Consider the following 17,991-nt stretch of genomic DNA (forward strand, 5'->3'; position numbering starts at 1 on the left):
CCGCTTTTTAACCCCGGCGAAGGAGCGGCAGCGTCGCTGCATCGCCACTGGGGGCGCACCTCCATCGACAAGACATCCATCTGAGTCAGCTTCTCTCTCTCTCTCTTTCTCTCTCTCTCTCTCTCTCTCTTTGTGCTTTCAAGCTTGATGTGGTTGTGTGTGATAGGACGTATTGGACACTGCAGTGGACAGACTGATGTGTGTGTGTGTGTGTGTGTGTGTGTGTGTGTGTGTGTGTGTGTGTGTGTGTGTGTGTGTGTGTGTGTGTGTGTGTGTGTGTTTGTGAGAAAGAGAGAGAAAGATGAAAAAGATGCAGATAGTGAGTAGATGTTTGGTTGTTGCATCATCATGCTTTACAGTAGATTCATTGTGTGAGTTTGATCCAGTGCACGTGCATGCATGTGAATTTCTATATGCATGTGAAATGGGTGCATGTGTGTGTGTGTGTGTGTGTGTGTGTGTGTGTGTGTGTGTGTGTGTGTGTGTGTGTGTGTGTGTGTGTGCTGACTGAGTGTGTTCCTCCCTTACATCTGTGTGTGTAACTAAGCGTGCAGCTCCCCGAGCCGGTCTGCCTGTGTGTGAGGCTTCACAGACTTAATTAGAACTCACACACTAATCACATTTCCCACACTGCCTCCAGCTAGCAGTGATTAGCCCACATAATAAATGTAAATTCTGGAGAAAAAAAAAAAGGGGAAAAGAACATTTTCATTGATGGCCAGGCTGATGTTCAGAGGGGCAGGCAAAGCCACAAGATCCTATTAGGAGAATGAGGATTTAAAAAAAAAAAAAACGTACTCATATATATTTCTTCAACTCATTTACTCCAAGAGGGGATAATATTCAGGATGAAGTAATACGACTGTAATGAGCAGGAGGGCAAGTATACCTAGAAGCATATTCCTGCTGTTGGATGGAATCTGCAAAAAGACATATTTTCTAAGCAGAGAAGAAAAAGAGAATCAATCATATTTATTATTATAACTGACTCACGGGTCTTAAAAGAACAGTGTTTTTTGTATTATTTATTTTGTATTTATTTATTACTTAAGTACCTATTCCTGTATGATTTATGCTATAAGATGTCAAAATGTCTGCTGTGAGAAGGAACATTCTTCACATTCAATAGTGGCATTAAAGTTCTGTCAAAACCTAGATTACCTTTATGGCAGCCATAGGCCTAGACAGTCCAAAAAAGCCAAGCGGGTGTTTGACCATTTATTCTACCACAAACACATAAAAATAAAACAATACAAGAACCTTGCTTTCTACAATTTCATACAGTTCAATTCAACAAAGTTCACTTTACCCTTGCATTATTTGTTTGGCCACTAGGGGCATTGCAACCAGCTGTTAACACAACAATGACATATTATCAATTTATAAAGTATTTATGTTGAGCGTGTTAGCAAACCGTCTAGCCACACATCTAACGAGCACAGAGCTAGAATAAGCGTTCATTCAAAGTTGTCTTTCTGGCCACAACAGGGTAAATTGAAATCGCCCTTCTTTAAATTTACACCAAATTCAAAGGGAAATATCTGTCTCGTTAGCAGTTTAATGCTCACTATTGACTATTTGCAGAATACCCTTATTTGCTTTTTTTGAGAGTTGGATGAGAAGCTTGATATCACTCTTATATCTGTGTGTCCAGTATGGAGTTAGGGCCAATTACCTTAGCATAAAGAATGTAAGCAGGGAGAAACAGCTAGTCTAGCTCTCTGCAAAATAAACCTATCAACACCTCAAAGCACACTGATTAATATGATGTCTTACTTCCTTAATCCAAACTCAAGCAGATATGTATATTTTATTATCTGCAAGTGAGTTGCTAGGTACATTTAGCAACTAAATGCAGATGGAGTAAGAAGCAAGAAAATATTTAAACTTTTTTTTTCAGAAATGTGATCAAGATTTGTCTGGGTTTCTGCAAGTGTCGCCTATTTTCCATCGAGGCAAATCATGGAGGAATTAGAAAAATGCATTTTAAAGATGCTTATCTTTAACTAAAATGTTGTTATAAAATAGTTCTACAGTACCAGTCAAACGTTTGGACACACCTTCTCATTCAATGGTTTTTCTTTCTTTATTTTTTCTACATTGTAGATTAACATTGAAGACATCCAAACTATGAAGGAACACATATGGAATTATGTGGTAAACAAACAAATGCTCAACAAACCAGAATATGTTTTATATTTTATATTCTTCAAAGTAGTTGAATGAGAAGGTGTGTCCACACTTTTGACTGGTACTGTATAAGGAATAACTTGCACGTAGCTGTAACAGTGTGTGTGTGCACTTTTATTTGTCGGTGAATAAATACTGCAGCTCCTCAAGACCCATGCCAAGTAATTGTGTCTTGCCGTATCCACCTGCTGATTAAAGTGAACGAGGTCAGCCCCGACGGTATCGCGAGAACTTCGGCCCAGGCTCTCTTAAGGTGGACCGACCTTGACAAATAATTTAAAAATATCGGTACCGTCATGCATAAAGATGCATTGTCGAACTCGACCTGTCACGTCTCCTCTCGAGGCGGAGCAGTCATTCTTTTTTTTTACAGACCCGCTCTGCATGCCGGTACAGTACACACACACTGCGTGAAAGTCAACGGAGACATATTTTCCACTCATCGACGCTGCTTGTAAAAAGTCACATCCACTAACAGGAGCAGTGCTGTACTCGAGCACAGTTACATGACAGTGCACGATGTGTGTGTGTGTGTGTGTGTGTGTGTGTGTGTGTGTGTGTGTGTGTGTGTGTGTGTGTGTGTGTGTGTGACAGTGTGAACTCAGCAGAGCTGTCCCGCTGCATTTCCTCAGCTCCTCTTTTCACCCTATAATAATCAATAGCTGGCTCTGGGCTCAGTTGGCACTAGGTCAATAGATGGATCAACATTACATTACAGACGGGGCCTGTCGCCAGCCTGCAGGGACTGCCGAGTCAAACACACTTCATTCCCCTCTCTTATTCTCTTTAGTCTCTCCTATCGTCTCCTTTATCCGTGTGTCTGGTCTACCACTTCTCCTCCATTCAAAGCAGGGGAGACTGTTATTTGCATCTTACGTGCGTGTCGTTTTCTTTTTCGCCGTGAAGCCAAGTTGTGTAAACGTGAACGCACCACAATCCAGCCCAGCGGAGGTGTTGTGTTTGTGCTTGCCTCGTTCATTTGTATTAATATTTCAGCTCCACAGTGGGCTGCACCTCTACGTGCTGTATGTAAATGAATTATGGAAGAGAAAGGGGGCGGGGGGCAGCCATTTCCACTTCATCTCAATCCCACTGTTCTCACAGCGTCTGCGTCTGTTTGAGGTGTGTTGAAAGTGAAGGATTGAGGGAGGGAAGCAGAGGATAGAGAGTGGATGTGTGTGTGTGTTTGCTTTTCTTTTATCTCCCTACTCTTTGCTGATATCGCCCCGTTCACTGATCATCGTTATCGTGGAAGAAGAGAGTTGGAAGAAACTCTTGTTTCTCCTTGAAAACAGCCATTTTGATTGATTCAGGTGACATAACCCTCTAGTATACACTCAGTCACTCAGCACACACAAGTAAACGCGTGCACTCACCCATGACAGAAAATACCATCATCCAAATGTCATCTGCAAAGTTCTTTATTTAACAGCAACAGCATTTGTTATTAGAATAAAGTATCTTCATGTCAGTAGAGAAATAGGAGGTTTATCTTTTTTGTGAATTAGTTTCTGAACTGAGACCTGAACACAGTAAATATGATTAACATATAGTAGTTATTCAGTATTCTAGTGCATACAATCGTCTGAAAGACTTTACAAACCAGAAAACAGGAATTTAACATAGAAATGCAACATTTGGAGTTGTGTCCATACAGGGAAATAGTTAGCATAGAAAGTACATCTTAAAATGAATGTATGTAAGTTACAAGATTCCTGTTTATTGTTTACAAAGCAGTTTCAATTCTGATTTTCGTTTTGATGATAGCAGGCTTTACTCTGAGTGGCATTCCCCTTTAAGACCCCCCATTAGCATCTTTATTTTAAAGCCTGAAACAAATGGTTTAAGAGGTGGACTGCTGATTTAGGATTCCTCTGGCCTTTGCAGCTTTAATGAATGAAAGGGTCGAGGGGAAATGGCAGGAGGTTCCAGATCGGTGCAGAGAAGATTGAACACTGCAGGCCCAAGTATTACAGCCCTCCATGATATTACAGTGCTGTGGTCCCTCGGTGTACAAATAAAAGGGATCCAAATGCAATCCAGCCTAGAAAAACCTTCATACATCACTACTGTTTGACCAGATTAGCCTTTGACTTTAGGATTGTCTTTCGGATAGATAATATTGTGGAAAGGCTTTTAAGCTAAAACTCCATTGCCTTTTTTAAAATGGAGGTCTTTCAAGGATTTGGGATTGACATGGCATTTCCACACTTCATTCATAAATACATTAAATATTTAAAATACGTGATTTGTCTTCTTTTAATAAAGGCAACTCTGATTTGATCTTTAAATATACACACTATGCTTTAAGATAAAATAAGTATTTATTATAGATTGTTAATAACAAGAAATCACAAAATGAAGGAAAGCAGGTGCCACTTGGTCCCAATTACCTTGTTTGGTCACAATAAATATTCTATACTCTCTTTAATCAGCAACTGTTATTATGTGGATTCACATCTAAGACCCTGCTGGAGAAGAAGGCTGTTTTTCCTCCATCCAAGCACGAACATGTCAAGACCAACGCATCAGTGCACAGTGAATACAACTTAAGCTATAAACAATGCTTTCACAGTTGGTAGTTGCATACTTTGCTAAGGGCAAAATAAGACATACAGCCTGTATTCATATAACAATTGTAATTATAAATAATGGAGGGTCTCACTGTACCTTAATTATAGACAATCGTTGGAAGCAAAGGCAAAATAAAACAAAAACATGTCTACATCAACAAGAACAGGATGCTAGTCAGTGATCATAAGTACTAACAATGACGCAATCATCCCAGTAGGTTAAATGTAAAGGTTTCCTGTGTCTATTGGTTTTCATTAGTAGTGAGCAGCATAAAATGGCCATAGAATTGTCTCACAATTATTATTGTGTTTGACTGGGAGAGGTCCCAGTCTTCCATAGCAGAGTGTAGTGTAGAGGGAAAACCCAAACAATCCGGCAGCACAAATGCTGGATAGAAATACATACCGGTGGGGTTTGTACAACAGCCCCGGTTGTATTCCTGTCACATTTACTGATCTATGATCTGGGATATATGAGAACATGATCTAGGGAATGGTATACTATAATCACAAGTAGCAACAACAATACTATGGATTAGGACTCAAATGCAAATGCAAAAGTCCAAATTTCACCTACAGATTTTAGAGAAACTGTTCAGTTGTCATTTCAAATTAAATTCTTTAACATTAATCCAGCCTGGTTTCCAGATCTCATGATTGATGTGCACCACTTTTTGTTAAAAAGCAACTTGCTGCAATGATGCAAAGTGTACTCTAGGGAGTGTCGGTACACCGTGACATCACTGCTGGGTGTGGTTACGGGTCTATACTTCTGAGCACAACAGCCACAGGAAACAGTGATGCTTGCTATAGTCTGTCAGTGAAATATACTTGAATCAACCAGCGGGGAGGTTAAACACAGATTTTTAACCTGGTGATAAGTCACTCTTAAAGTGTTTCGAGGGGTCTTGTAATCCCCTAATTACTAGCATGATTTGCCCCCAAAGAATTGGACAGTGTTCAACCAAAAACTTTCAAAATGAAAATGAAAGCCAATCCTTGCCTTCTATTAAAACTTTCAGATTAATTGCCTACTTGCTAATTATTTCTCTTTCGATTTTATAGATATTACACCTATGAAGAACAAATTGAGCTAGCTGTCAGAAATATATTCTATAGTGTCTCCATGAAAGTGATTCATGGGGACTGTATCCAGGGTTGTGAAAGTCTTGCTGTGATATCACTGAATAGCAAACTAGACACAAACAATATTGCCAACATCCATCAAATGCCGTGGACATTTGTAGCCATTACAAGTGGCATGTTGACATTCTCCCCCCAAAATTATTTTCTCTGCTCTCTGCTCTATACCTTTCTTTTACTATGTCTCTTGTGTGCACTTTACCTAATGCTGCTGTAATCCTGCAAATTTCCCCGCTGCGGGACTAATAAAGGATTATCTTATCTTATCTTATCTTATCTTATCTTAAAAACCTCTCACTCACTCCCCCAGTTAACCACGATAGCCAACGCAATACCCACATAAGCAACAACTTATCCACACATACCTTACCATTTCACCACCTGCACCTAATTTTTACCCTTTGTTCAAAGCTAGTCACCAATGACTCAATTACGAGGCTGGACATTTTTTTTTGTCTGTAGATTTCAGATGCAGGTGCTAGATCTTGGTGATGAGGTGGCCGACGAGCCTCTGGAGGTCCTGGGATCTGCTCTTAGTGGTCCTCAGCACCTCCTCGTGGTTGGCCTTCTCAATGCTATCATAATCTGTCACAACCTTGTTGGTGATGAGCGACAGACCCAAGACACGCAGGCCACAGTGACGGGCCACCACCACCTCTGGCACTGTGCTCATACCTAGAGAGGGGAGAAGTCTGTCTCAGGTGCACTGACTTCATCATGAGAACAATAGTAATAATAATAATAATATTATAATAATAATAAATAATAATAATAATAATAATAATAATAATAATCAATTATGGGACCCTTCCTGTCTGTCCTGCTCCCTGCAAAGTGAAAGTAAAATTTCATTTTTTTTCCTATTAAATGAGAGTTACAAGTTACCGTATAAAAGCTCACTGGGTCATATTGCAAAATACATTTGAAAAGTTGTGAATGAAATGGGAGGAGGTCCAGATGTAATTTTTCTGGATTGTCTATAAAATTAAATGAGAAAGCTATTGACACAATTCAGATAGGTCTTTTGGTGCAAGGTGCCAGGTTTAAATATCAGATCATGACATAAAAAAAAACCATCTGTTCAACATCAGTCAAGCTCTATGCACTGCCCAACAAATCTGCTGAAAACCACTGGCGTTATTGACGACAAATCTCGCCAACTTAATGCTTAAGCTAACGATCTAGACCTTTGTGTTTACATTTTGGTCTGCATCATGTATAGCTGCTTATGCTTCCTATTCCAAAAGGGGCCATCAATGCAAAATTCAAATGCTGTTTGTATTTGTTCAGAGCATTATATCTGTCCTTATCCAAGCTATGCATTCATTTTCATTTAAATATCCCCAAGCTGTTGTAGATGCCCTTTCGAGACACATCAGTATCCTTTTAAGTGAGCACTAGAGAGCTGTACTAACCCACAGCATCAGCCCCCAGCACCTTCAGGAGTCTGCACTCTGCGATGGTCTCGTATGATGGTCCAGCCAGCATGCAGTAAACGCCTTCCTGCAGGAATTTGCCGCAGCCCTGCTCCTCTGCTGTTTGCTTGGCCAGAGCCATCAACTCACGGTCATACGCGTCCGACATGCAAGGGAAACGTTTTCCAAACCTGGAGACACATTAAATAAATGAACGGGACGTAGCAAGAAGACAAAGATGTGGCCAATGCACAATATTCACTTTCATAGTACTGCCTTGGCGTCTGTGCCGTACCTGTCGTCGTTGTGCCCACAGAGCGGGTTCTGCCCCGCGAAGCCCGGCATGTTGATGTGATCCTTAATGAGCATGATGTTTCCCACATCATAGCTGCCATTGAGTCCCCCCGCTGCGTTTGTCACGATCACAGTTTCCACGCCCAGGAGGTAGAAGACTCGCACCGGGTACGTCACCTGGAGTGACAAACGCGCAATGCTTCAGAGACAGATACTGTTGTTTTTTTAGTGCTTTGACGTATTTTTTGCAAATGGGAGTTACAAGATGGGGGTCACCCAGGAACAACAGAGGAGGAAATGCATCACACGAGAAAGCCAATATTTTACGAGGGGCAGCCTCTGCATACACTTATGTCAGTAGATTATTATTACTGTAGGCGCTTGTTGAACTGTGCATGACTGAAACAATCGTGGCTCTGCACGAAATTTCATAGGGCAGCTGATGGCCTGTTAATGACTGTTGCTACTTCTCACTGCAGTCACATTTTGAAATTGCTGTTTCTATTTCACATTTCTGTGGCGCTTGAATTGCCTCTGAAAGTGATCTGCTAGTTAATGAAGAAATGTTTCCAAGTACCCCGGTTTCTTGATAAGGTCAGCGCTGTCATTTTGGATTATTGGCCTCTAACAGTGGACTGTGTTGTAAATTGACTTTTGGCCTTGACAGTGATGAAATGTAAGCACAGTAAGCTGACTATGTAATGGCAGGACTGTCAGTAGTTACACTGTAGCAGGGAGCTGTTAATAAAGAGTTGACTTGAATAAATTATTTGCCACAAGGCTCTTGGGTGGCATCCATATTTGCCCGTGTAAGCTAGTTTTCAGTCTATGATTTTTATGTCACCTGACAAGGAGGAAGGAAAATAAAGTCACACAGAAACAAACAAAGAATAAGATTAAGAGTGTGCAGCCAGGTTAGCGACTTAGGGAGGTGATCGTTCGAGGTCCTCCCTATGGGTCCTTGTTGTAAGAGACGGGTAAGGGCTATGTTCATATTTCAAATTGCAAAAGGCCGAAGGGATGTGTAGTTTGAATTGTAGAAAAACATTCAGCCACTGTTAAGATATCAATATTGTTTGTTTTTAAATCAGATTTTCTTTTAGTCTAGAAGGTATGATCTAGCCAAGATCTTCCTCAGTGTCAGTGTTCTAGTTCATTTTGTAAAGAAAAGAAAATAAGTTTGATGAAATCTTACGTCCCTCTGCTAGTGTTGCTTATAAAAATTGATTCTCATCTGATCTTCTGTTCAGTTCAGGATTTTGTTCAGTTTGCCAAGAAAATATATTGGTAATATGGACTGGTGAAAATGTACCTTAGTTGGGTTAAACAGAAACAAATCTATTGAAGTTCAACTCGTGGTGATTCAACAAGAGTAAAGTCCCAACTGGATACAGAAGGGCCATAATGCATCTGTCTTTCTATTACTGTAGGCATGAAACTAGCTTTTATGATTGAATGGAGTTATGTGGATACTTTTATGTGAAGATGGTTTATGATAACTGGTAATAAGAAATAAAACCAGGATACAGTGTCTCCACAGGCCAAAGGCCACGCCCATATCCACGATATGACTACCAGGTGATTTTCTTACTGTCATCATGATTCTGCAGCTGATCTTTCAACACACATAGTAAATTGTTAGCCAGTTGTGAGCTATATCATAGTCATATATCAAGTTTACACAACTTTTGATTATAAAATTACAAAATCATGTTTGAGGATGTAAAAGCTTAGGTGTCTCTGGGAGAAGTTTTCTTGGAAAAATTATTTAAAGAAAATCTGAGCTGTTGAATTTAAAGTGTAGAATTTCCAAAACCAAAATAATCAATTTTACAGGCATTTTGATATAAGTACTAGTTACAAATACTGTATCTAAAATTATCATTAGGTCAATGTTCTAATTGGGACTTAAAATAAAGAATTCCTGTGGCACAAAATGAATGGTGTGTCTTTTAAAGAGCCTCCCTGTGTAACAAAAAAAACAAAGCTAGTGTTTGCAAGTGTCCATGGTTTAAAGATTAGGCCTACACCTAGAGAAGCTGTGAATGTTTTTCTCAAAGTGACTGACAAAGTCAGAGTTGAAACTGTTAATCAATTGCATAAGCAAGTTTACAAAATGGCTTGTGACAGAAACTGAGACAGAAAGTTGCTCATGAGGCAACTTAGAGTAGTAACAAATGGATATGTCTGCATTACTGCACCAACCGCTGTTCACATGGATATCATTCGGATTGAATTTAAAGTCATCAATTAATTAATGTACTTCCAGCATAACGAATACTAAAGTAGACGGATCAATTATACAAACAATGTAATTCTAAGACAGATCACAATGTTTTAGCCATGCTAGCAGCATTGTATGGCAATAGTGGTAGGTCCAGCACTTTGGTCCAGACTGAAATATCTCAAAAACTTTGAAAGGATTGATTTAAATGTTGATGATACCCTGAATTATTCTCTGACACAACCTGAAGTTTCACATTTGTGACTTTGAGTGTAATGTCGCAACATTTATTACAAGGGTTGCCTTTAAATTTGATGCACACATTCACCTCCTTCAACCTCAGGATTTAACTGTAGTAATAATAATAATAATTGCTGACCCATTATCTCTTCTTTTGGCATCACCATCAGGTCATAATTTCAATGTTTACAATAGGTGGGACTAAATGCCTGCAAAACTAATGACATTCCGACCAGCATTGGCTGTAGAAGGGCTAATTAGCAAATGTTAGCATGCTTACATTCTAAACTAAGACGGAGAAACCTGAAACCTCAGAATGTTAGTATTTTTACTGTGAGCATGATGATCTTGGCATCTAGCTGTCAAGGAGAACATCACACAGTCAGTAGTATAGCTGTGGACTTTTAATCTTGTTTTTTAAATATAATTTGGATAAAAAAAGGTTAATTCTGGTTGTTTACAACTCATGCTTTAGTGAAAACGCTGTGCTAACCTTACCAATAAAAAAATCAGTATGTACTGTAGCTTACCTTGTGGATGTTGTAACCCTCGTAGAAGTGGAATCTCCCCTGCATACAGACACACTCACGGCCCTGCAGCCTCCCAAACACCAGCTGCCCAGCATGGCCCTCCACTGCACAGCACACATTCAGTATGAGCAGCTGCTAGCATGCATATGAACAATTTCCAAACACATACGTTTAAGATAATATGGCACTTGTCAGAGACAACTCACCAGTGCTGGTGGGAAAATTTGGGATTTTCTCATATGGGAACCCAGTCTTGTCCTCGAGCAGGTCAGCCAGTCCGCCCAGGCCTGAACCACAGATGATGGCTACTTTAGGACGCTGCTCTGTTTGGGCCAACAGCCAGTCTGCTGTCTCCTTATACTCTTCATAACTGTATCTGTAAAGTAATGGCAAGAATATTGATTCATGAGTAATATTACCAAACCATAAATCATAAAAAATACCACTTAACATCAGTCTCATTTCAGAATTTGGAATGAAGTCATTTTTTAAGAGAGCAAACCGGAACATAAACTAAATGACAGCTATTTTAAGGGAAGCAGTGCTGTCTCTTCCAACAGTAGTATGAGTAAGATAGTGTATAGATATATATATGTACTGAAATCAATATGCAATATATCGTATTTGGGAGAAATACAAAAGACAACACATACACAAAAAAATGAACTGCGTGGAGATAACTTGCTGTCTTGAAATTAGAATGCTAATGGACAGCAAACACACACTTGTCCACACCTACACGAATGCCAGTTCTGTAGTGGAACAGGTTCTACTGATTGCTACTTCCAGGCAAAAAGTGAAACACTGCTGACAAGTGTCAGTTAGTTCAGCATACTGTAGATTTTTCCATTATTTTAATGTCACAAAAGGTTAACATAACACGTTCTATTATTGGAAAAAAACAACTGCAGGTTTTCTTTGTCATGATGACAAATCAACAAACTCATACCAAGCTACTGCTCATTGTCATGATAATGTTATATAATATTTGGTAACAACCATGTTAAATAACAGTAAAGAGATCCACTGGAGGGGAACACACTTGGAAATTCAGTAAAAGCGCATGGAAAGGAACATTGTGTAAAAATAAGATTAAATACAACATTAGGCAACACACTTATGGGTTTTAACTTTGCCATGTACCAGCCAAATTATTTTTCAGGGATGCTGATTTCATTGGAAAAGCCTTGAGGTACTACATTATACAAAGTCTGAAACAGTTTGTAATTCTGGTTATAAATCTGGTTGTAAAGCTATAACATTGTCAATGATCCCTCTATGCCTAGAGTTTTGTTATTAAAACACAATGACACTTTAGTCTTCACCCTTCACCAGACCAATACGCAGAGAGAGCCGGATGTTCTATCTACCCACATTTTCCCCTTGTTACCCTTTCTCTTTTTAAATTCAGCTCCAAAAGGAGCTGGCTAATCTTTCATATCAGTAGGTATGTTGGCACCAGACAGCTGAAGTCAAATTGATGGATGTGAACAATGCTGTAACTAAATATGTGAGTGGTGACTGGCTGAGTCATTAAAACTTTGTCAAGACAAAAAAAGTGGAAGTGTATTTCTGAATTAAAATCTCAGGAAACTATCATAACATGTCATCAATTTATTCTACTGTGACACAATTGTCACAGTTGTATTGTATGGCTGCCACTACCGGGCTGTCAGTTGCAGAGGTCGCCCTTCACATAATTCTTCAGGTGGGAATGGCAGCTTTACACACAAACACACAACCGCACTCACACTCAGGCAGACAGACATTACAGGTGACTGCTTTAACTTCTGCCCTTCTGTTGTTTGATTCATAAACAGAATCACTGTGAGTGCCAGCATGAGGCAGGGAATTGATCAGAGCAAATCAGGATGTGTCACACAACAACTGAACAACATACTTTTTCATAAACCCAAGAAACTGAAACAGCAGGGGTGTGGAGTGTGTAGCACAGCCATAAAAATCTCTTATCAAACATTTACATGATGACATGTCATGTGTCTGTAATTTGAGGTAATGTTTTATATGAGCGTCAGCGAAATGCTCCAATAAACAAGGACGTTGATGAAAAAGAAAACTAAATGATGTTGTAAATGTAGCCCACTGCTGAATTTACTAAACTTACAGCTAACAACCAAGAAAGGTGGTTTAACAACAAACATTCTGACAATGTCTAAACCTCAAACATAATCTTATCCCCCTTTCATTGGAAAAAAAAAAATGCTTTAGATAGTCATATCGTCCAATCAATAGTTTTCAGGACAATTTTAGAATTATTTTAAGCATATGGAAATAGTAGGTACAGGCTCGTATTAGTCTATTTAATTAGATAGGATTTTTGCAGAATTTATATCGATTTTTTCAATAATTTGCCCAAAGTAATTTTAATGCTTTTTGTACTTGCATATCTAAGTAGTTATCGCATTAAATGATCAGCCAGGTCACACGCCTTCGAAAACAAAGTCACTTTTTTTCATTATGTAACAGCAGAGTAAGGTATTTAACTAGCAGCAGGAAGTCAGATCTCAGGCTCTCTCTTTTCTGGTTCTCACGGAACGACCAGCTGCACGCGGAGCTGTCCATGGTGCTGCCGGAACTGTATATTCAGGCACGAGAGCGGAGAGCGGAGCGGGACGGCCTGCACACATTTTTGGCAGACGCAACACTGCAATTTCCAGTTCGACCAGCCTGAGCTGTTGCTATGCTCTGGAGAGGCCTGTTAAAGGAGCAGCAAAGCTTAACCTCAACGAACTGAATTCGACTTGAGGACAATTTGAAATATCCACCACCTGTAACACACGGTTACGTCAGAGTGAGAGGTGTCATTACATTACATTACATTACATTACATTACAGTCATTTAGCAGACGCTTTTATCCAAAGCGACTTACAATAAGTGTATTCAACATACAGTACCAGTCAAAAGTTTGGACACACCTTCTCATTCAACTACTTTGAAGAATCTAAAATATAAAACATTTTCTGGTTTGTTGATCATTTGTTTGTTTACCACATAATTACATATGTGTTCCTTCATAGTTTGGATGTCTTCAATATTAATCTACAATGTAGAAAAAAAAATACAATTGAATGAGAAGGTGTGTCCAAACTTTTAACTGGTACTGTATGTATTCAAGAGAACTAATAGTCACCAGAAGTCATAAGTGCATCTCCTTTCTTAAACAAGCATCCGAGAGCATAAACCAGATCAAAAGTATAGTGCAGAAACAAACTAATACGAATACAATAAGTGCTAAGTGGAAGGCTCAGGGTAGTGCTTCTTTCTTCAGCGACTCTGCCATCCTGACGTCAGTGGGGAGTTCATTCCATCACTGTGGGGTCGATCAGCATCAGGGACCTCTGAGCGACGCAGAGCGAAGTGGTCGGGCTGGGGGTGTAGGGCTTGACCATGGCCTGGAGATAGGAAGGAGCTGTTCCTTTCACTGCCCTGTAGGCTAGCACCAGAGTCTTAAACTGGATGTGAGCTCTTACAGGGAGCCAGTGTAGAGAACGGAGAAGGGGAGTTGTGTGGGAGAACTTGGGCCGATTGAACACCAGACATGCTGCAGCTTTCTGGACGAGCTCCAGAGGTCTGATGGCCGACACCGGTAGTGGTCTTATAGAGGCTACTAATCCTCTGAATAAAGCGTGTATGTCACTGTGGCTTTGGCTCCAGCAACATAAACAGAACACTCCACATCAAGATGCGTGTTGTAAAACTTAACTAATAACACCTGCGTTATGCTTTCAACATTACTGGGTATTCTTTGATATAATTAAGCTACAGAGTAGCCTTGACAACCATGAGGCTCATTACACTCCGCTCCACCAACATCCAGTCTTATCTGTCTTACCTGCACTGACTGGTGGAGGAGGATGCCGCGTCCATATCTGATGACGAGCGGGACCAATGTACTGGTAAGACGCTGCTTGTGTCGTGATTGACAGCCCTGTTCCGTGCTGAGTTCAAGGTGGTGGAGCCGGAGCGGCTGATGGAGACTCTGCTGCGGCGGACGGAGCGGCGGAGAGCATCCTGCGCGCCACGTCACTGCGTACAGGGCGAGGGGGCGGAGCCTACGCAGACTGCCGGTCCCTTTGAAGAAGACTAAATCCAATTTTCTACCAGGCTGGGCAGCTCACTGATCCGTTCACTGACCGAGGCACTGCTGGTAACGGAGGGAGAAACAATGAGAGGGCATGAGAGGAAAAGACAAACAGCAAGATGAAGGGAATTATATAAGATGAGTAAAAACTTTAAGTCACTGAGTTTGGTTAAACACCCCAAAACACTGCAAAATATATGCCTGGACTGAAATGTATTAAAGGCTATAAGTACTTCCCCTCCCTCTCTGACGCACACACACACACACACACACACACACACACACACACACACACACACACACACACACACACACACACACACACACACACACACACACACACACACAGGCAGCACAACAATTCAAGTGCTGACTCGTGGGTTAGAAGGATAGAATGAAAGTGATAGCAGAGAAAGCACAAAGCTGAGCACTAACAGATGTCGTAATACGACTGCGAGCCTTTAAGTCACCAATATGGTATACAAATATATAAATATTAAGGGTCTTTAACCACAGCTGTAGTGAATATTGTGGTAAAACACTTTTAAATACCTTTCACACATTGGGGGCTGTGGGAAAGGTATTTATATGTGATGAATGGGGTCAAAGCTTAGTAACCTCTGTAAGATATCAGTCCAAATATATGTCATGAACACAGTCAGTCAAGTGGATTTGTGAAGTTGTAGAGTCTATTAGAAATTCCTGCCGTGTCAACATGCTCACTGGGGTTTCAAATCCCTTTTGTTGTCACACTTATAATGAACCTCTAAAGTGTGTGTTTATGTGTGTGTGTGTGTGTGTGTGTGTGTGTGTGTGTGTGTGTGTGTGTGTGTGTGTGTGTGTGTGTGTGTGTGTGTGTGTGTGTGTGTGTGCATGTGTGCGTGTGTGTAAGAGAGAGTCAGAGTTCGACAATTTTATTTAATGAATATAAACTGGGATATATTATCTCAAGTAAATACTTTTGTCTGCTGGTTACTTCTCTTGAATAAAGATACATTATTTCCTCAACTGTGTCCATGGCTTAACCAGGGATGTTAAGCAGAAAGTAACTTTGTTATTAACCTAATTTTCACGAAATGTTAGATGTTTTATAGTCTGCAATGAACATTTCAACTTCTCAAGCAAAGAAAAGCTGCGTTAATTTGACTCATGGTTACATTTTGTTTCAATTAAACCTTTAAAAGTAGACAAAGTTAAATCACACACAGAGTATTAACAGTAACACAAGCCTACATGTGAATGTATTTAAATAAACTTCACCAATTGTGAGGAAGCCTACTTGTACATTAGGGTTTGGGTTAGAATATTTCCATTTGATGTTACTTCTAACAACTTATTGTACTTTTTACTTATGAAATATGATTTTATATAAATAAGATGCACTGTTAAATATAAACTACAACAGTGGGCTATATAAATTGAACTTGTAACCTTGTAAGTTAAGAAGTTACATTTAGCGCAGCATCAACTTGTATTTGAGTACTCTTACACTATGGTAGTCCAAAAATGCGTTGCTAAATTTATGAAATCATATTTTGTATTGATTTCCTCAACTTTTAACTTTTCTTCTTTTTAATACACTTGTTATTGCCTGATATCAGACAGAAATCTCTACCCATTACATTCTGTTTCCATCTTCAGTCAGATATTAGGCTCGTTCGAGATTAGCCAGTCCTATATATATATATATATATATATATATATAACATATATATATATAATATATATATAATATTATATATATATATATATATATATATATATATATATATATATATATATATATATATATAATGTTATAAATATTTTATAATAATAAAACTTATAATGACGATATAAAGCTTATTTATATTACACATATCAAAACGAGCGTCAAAGTGTTTTAAAGGCAGACTTAAAAGGAAAAAAAAGGACAGCTTACAATGCAGATACACTCAAATTTCCCACATAAATATCTATTTCCAACGCATCGGAATAAATCCGAACGAGGTCTGAAAACTACAAGTAGCCTACAGATCGGCTCTAACCGGAAGTAACTGTTTCTCTGACTTCCTGTGTATTCTTTGAAGGCAGTTAAACCATATGGTTAAACCTGTCCGACTTGACTGCAATGTTTTTTTTCGACTTCCATGTTCCACGGTGGGCGGGGAATTCGATCTTTGCTAACCAACGTCCAGAGACCAACGTATCCTCCACCTGAACCTTACGTCATTTTAAGTCGACAAGTGATGTGTTGCCATGACAGCATACTTTGTGCCGGCGTTTTAAGAGTGGGCAGAGGGAGTTAAAAGAGAAAAACACAGAACTAGGTGAAGCTGGCGCTTTCAAAGGTCTGGAACGAAGAACACTTGTTGCATATTTCATTATACTAGAAAGCTTCAATGCACTATATTTGCTCAGGGGAGAAGTTTTCCTTCAGGGCTTTATGCCAGAAACGTAAAAAAAAAACCCCATTATATTTCCTTACCTAACTTAATATGTTTGTTACCTCAATCATAAGAGACTTCTGCCAGAAGTCCTGAAGGTAAACTCCCAACTGGTCACCATGTTTGCCGCTAGTTGTGTCGCAGCCAATCAAGTAACAGTTTATTAGGAAGTCACTGAGTGTGTTGCCAGGGCAACACACAACAAAAAAGTTGTCAGCCTCTTTTTATTCACGTAATGGGTAGCAACGTTAGCAAGGAATACTTAGTTATATATTCATTGACTGGGAGGTTATTTCATTACTTTTTTTTTTAGCGCAACAAGAAAATATGTTTAATTGGTAAGTTGACACTAACGTTAGGTGACAGGAGAGACGTATTTAGCCAGTTAATTTAGTATAACCAGTCAGCTAAACTTTTGAATTAGTTAAACGCCGTAAGGAGACAAAATAGGCCATTAAAGATTTGTCAATGCAATGTATTTCCTTACTTGAGCAAAGTAACGTTTTGTGTTCCTGTCGTGCTAATTACCGTAAGGAGCTTTTTTAATATCAACAGATAATTCGTCCAACTAAAGCAACATTTATCTTGAAGTAATTTGCTCCTAAAGTAGCGAGCTGCTCAGGACTCGCACTAACGGCTGACGTCATACGTTTGCTAAAGAGAGTATGACGTTGAGCTTGGTTAGTTACTATTAGCCTGTGACGTCAGCATTACGTCAGGGGAAACCATTGTTTTTAATAAGTGCGCATTTCGTATAAAATGGGCACTTAGTTTGCGCAATCTATTACTTAATGACACCTGCTATTTTCTCTTCTCTTCTCCTCTCTCCATCCTCTCTTCTCTTCCATGTCCT

General features: G+C 39.5%; 2 protein-coding genes across 2 annotated transcripts in view; one reads left to right on the plus strand and one right to left on the minus strand.

The window, feature by feature from the left end:
* Positions 1-3,600: 3,600 nt before the first annotated feature.
* On the minus strand, positions 3,601-14,613 carry pnp6 (purine nucleoside phosphorylase 6). The gene is made up of 6 exons (XM_054619928.1): positions 14,464-14,613; positions 10,816-10,985; positions 10,610-10,713; positions 7,617-7,792; positions 7,322-7,512; positions 3,601-6,581 (listed from the first exon to the last, which is right to left on the minus strand). Exons 1-6 carry the CDS (start codon positions 14,496-14,498, stop codon positions 6,385-6,387), a joined length of 873 nt encoding a protein of 290 aa, XP_054475903.1. The 5' UTR covers positions 14,499-14,613; the 3' UTR covers positions 3,601-6,384.
* Positions 14,614-17,803: 3,190 nt separating this feature from the next.
* hydin (HYDIN axonemal central pair apparatus protein) overlaps positions 17,804-17,991 on the plus strand; it is an 81,236-nt gene continuing 81,048 nt past the window's right edge. Inside the window, exon 1 of the mRNA XM_054619540.1 lies at positions 17,804-17,818. Within this exon, the coding sequence (XP_054475515.1) occupies positions 17,804-17,818 (15 nt within the window). The remainder of the gene's footprint in view (positions 17,819-17,991) is intronic.

The sequence above is a fragment of the Anoplopoma fimbria genome, chromosome 19, assembly GCF_027596085.1.
Source record: "Anoplopoma fimbria isolate UVic2021 breed Golden Eagle Sablefish chromosome 19, Afim_UVic_2022, whole genome shotgun sequence".
In the NCBI taxonomy this organism is placed as follows: domain Eukaryota; kingdom Metazoa; phylum Chordata; class Actinopteri; order Perciformes; family Anoplopomatidae; genus Anoplopoma; species Anoplopoma fimbria.